The sequence below is a fragment of the Belonocnema kinseyi genome, chromosome 9 (genome assembly GCF_010883055.1).
Source record: "Belonocnema kinseyi isolate 2016_QV_RU_SX_M_011 chromosome 9, B_treatae_v1, whole genome shotgun sequence".
NCBI classification, from domain to species: Eukaryota; Metazoa; Arthropoda; class Insecta; order Hymenoptera; family Cynipidae; genus Belonocnema; species Belonocnema kinseyi.
The window spans coordinates 24,130,658-24,132,897 of NC_046665.1; the positions used below are offsets into that span (position 1 = coordinate 24,130,658).

At 36.0% G+C, this 2,240-nt stretch overlaps 1 protein-coding gene across 1 annotated transcript in view; it reads right to left on the minus strand.

Moving 5' to 3' along the window:
* LOC117179305 (ribonuclease P protein subunit p38-like) overlaps positions 1 to 1,852 on the minus strand; it is a 269,250-nt gene extending 267,398 nt beyond the window's left edge. The window contains exon 1 of the mRNA XM_033370961.1: positions 1,609 to 1,852. Within this exon, the coding sequence (XP_033226852.1) occupies positions 1,609 to 1,628 (20 nt within the window). The 5' untranslated portion in view covers positions 1,629 to 1,852. The remainder of the gene's footprint in view (positions 1 to 1,608) is intronic.
* Positions 1,853 to 2,240: the final 388 nt, after the last annotated feature.

Sequence of the window (2,240 nt, forward strand, 5' to 3'; positions counted from 1 at the left end):
GAATGCGGCTCTGTGGCACGCTCAGGTATGTATAAGTCTCTCCAGCGCAAAGGTGTCGTATAGCGCTTCTATCAACGAGCTCAGGATCTTCAGGGATGCCATAAAGTTTTCTTCGCTTCAAATAAACCTTGGCGCATTTGCCTAGCCCAAATTCCATTCCAATTTCCTTAGTATATTGTTCGACAATCCCTAGAGCTAGATGTAGTCGCTCCTTGTTTTTAGCATAGATCTTAGGATCGTCCATGTAAAATACATGAGTGACCTTGTACTCTCGATCTGCAGGTTTGCCGCACAAGTACCTGTCGGAATGAGGAAGTGCTAGAGATAGTGGCAATAATGTAAGGCAGAAGAGGAGTGGGCTCAATTTGTCGCTCTGAAAGCACCTCTCTGAAAGTTGACCTTGTTCGTTGTCACACGATTTTTTCCAGATAAGATAGTAAATCTGGTTTTCCAAAGCGGCATCAATCTCTCTAGGCCCCCAACGATTTGCGGATGAACCTTTAAGCATTCCAAAAGACAGATGATTACTCTATGGGAGGTCGAATCGAAAGCTTTCCGATAATCAATCCAGACGATCGATAGGTCACGCTTGTAGAATGCTGCATCTTTGCTGGCATATCTATCGATGAGCAAGTTCTCCCGACATCCCGCTTCGCCTTTCTTTGAGCCTCGTTGTTCATACATTCTTGAGAGTGTTTAAGAACAAATACTGAGTGTTTTTTTCTTTAAAGTTATTACTTCTATCAAGTGCTGAGTTTTTTTTTTTTTGGTAGACAAAAAATATATCTATGATATGTACGTGAATATGAAGGTTCGCTTTGAGATTATGTACTTATTACATTGGCAACGTGTCTTCAGAAATTTTGTATATAATTATCCATACATTACGAAGTAAAATATAAAATTGATAAATGAGTATATTACTTATCTTCCAGACTTTTCAATCACACTGAATTAATAAATAAAACGTTTATATTGGAACGACTTGAACTACGTGCCCAAACCACTCAAACCGAATTTCTAATCTGCTGGCTGTTGATTGACCAACAAGCAAGAAGTGTAAAAGAGCCTTTACGCAAAACACAACGCAATTCTGCAATCATGGTACGCCACGAGGGATGTGATTTTTTAATTCGTTATTCTAAAAATACCCAATTGCCTTATAAATTAACCAATATTGAGCTATTCATTAATTTTTCATCATTATTTATCACTTTCCTAAAAAAAATTGTTTAAAAAAATAATAATATACGTGTTTACTGTCTTTCATAATACTTCGGGTGCTTTCCTGCTGTGTATCTTGCTCATTTGTTAAGTTTATCACTGCTTACACATGTCCCTTAAAGAGAAAATATAATTCTTTGGTATTTTAAATAACCTAAAATCTTTAGTTTACACGGTTTCCATTATTGTTTTGGAATAAAATTATTCAAATATGATGTATGAATATGTCATATTTGACGTAAGAACGCACTGTACAAAAAATTTGCTGTGAAGCCTCATGAATTATCTTGAGATCTCAGAAAAATCTTCAGATATTAAATTAAATAGTTAATAATGGATTATTTTAATAAATAATCTGTGATGAATAGATATTTGTTTACATACCTGTGGGCCTTTAGTCGCATATAACCTGTGTTTTTCAAAACTTTTTGACAAAGTAAACACTTCGCAACACTTTTACCTTTGAACTTCTGGCGATCGAAATTAATTTTTTCCTACGGTATTCCTCCCTGAAATGTTTTCTTTTCTACTTCTTTCTTAACATGTTTACTCTAAAAACTTAAATTAAATCAATTGAACAGCTTTATAAGATGTTATGTCAATGATTCAAATCTGTGAAATGCAGTACCGGTTAAGCAAATTAGGTTCGCCATCTTTGACATGTATTATACATAGTTTTCTACCATTTTTGACGTATATTACGTCTTTTATGTATTATACGTAGAAAACCTAGAGTAACATGTCACAGCCCATCTCTGGACGCCACGGTAAAGCGAGGCGCACACACATTTGCACAGCGAATAAGCACAAGGCGCAACGCACAAGAGAACACGGTTCAACGCACACGGATGTGCATAGTTACTTCCTATGCACGGAGCTTTAGCGGGCTAGTCGTTTTGTAACCTCAAAGCGTGAAGTGAATGATTTGAATTTTTTTAGGTTAACAGCAGGTTCACCTGATCGGAGACTTTTCTCCAAATATATTTACACAACTAAACATTACGGAAAATCAGTTC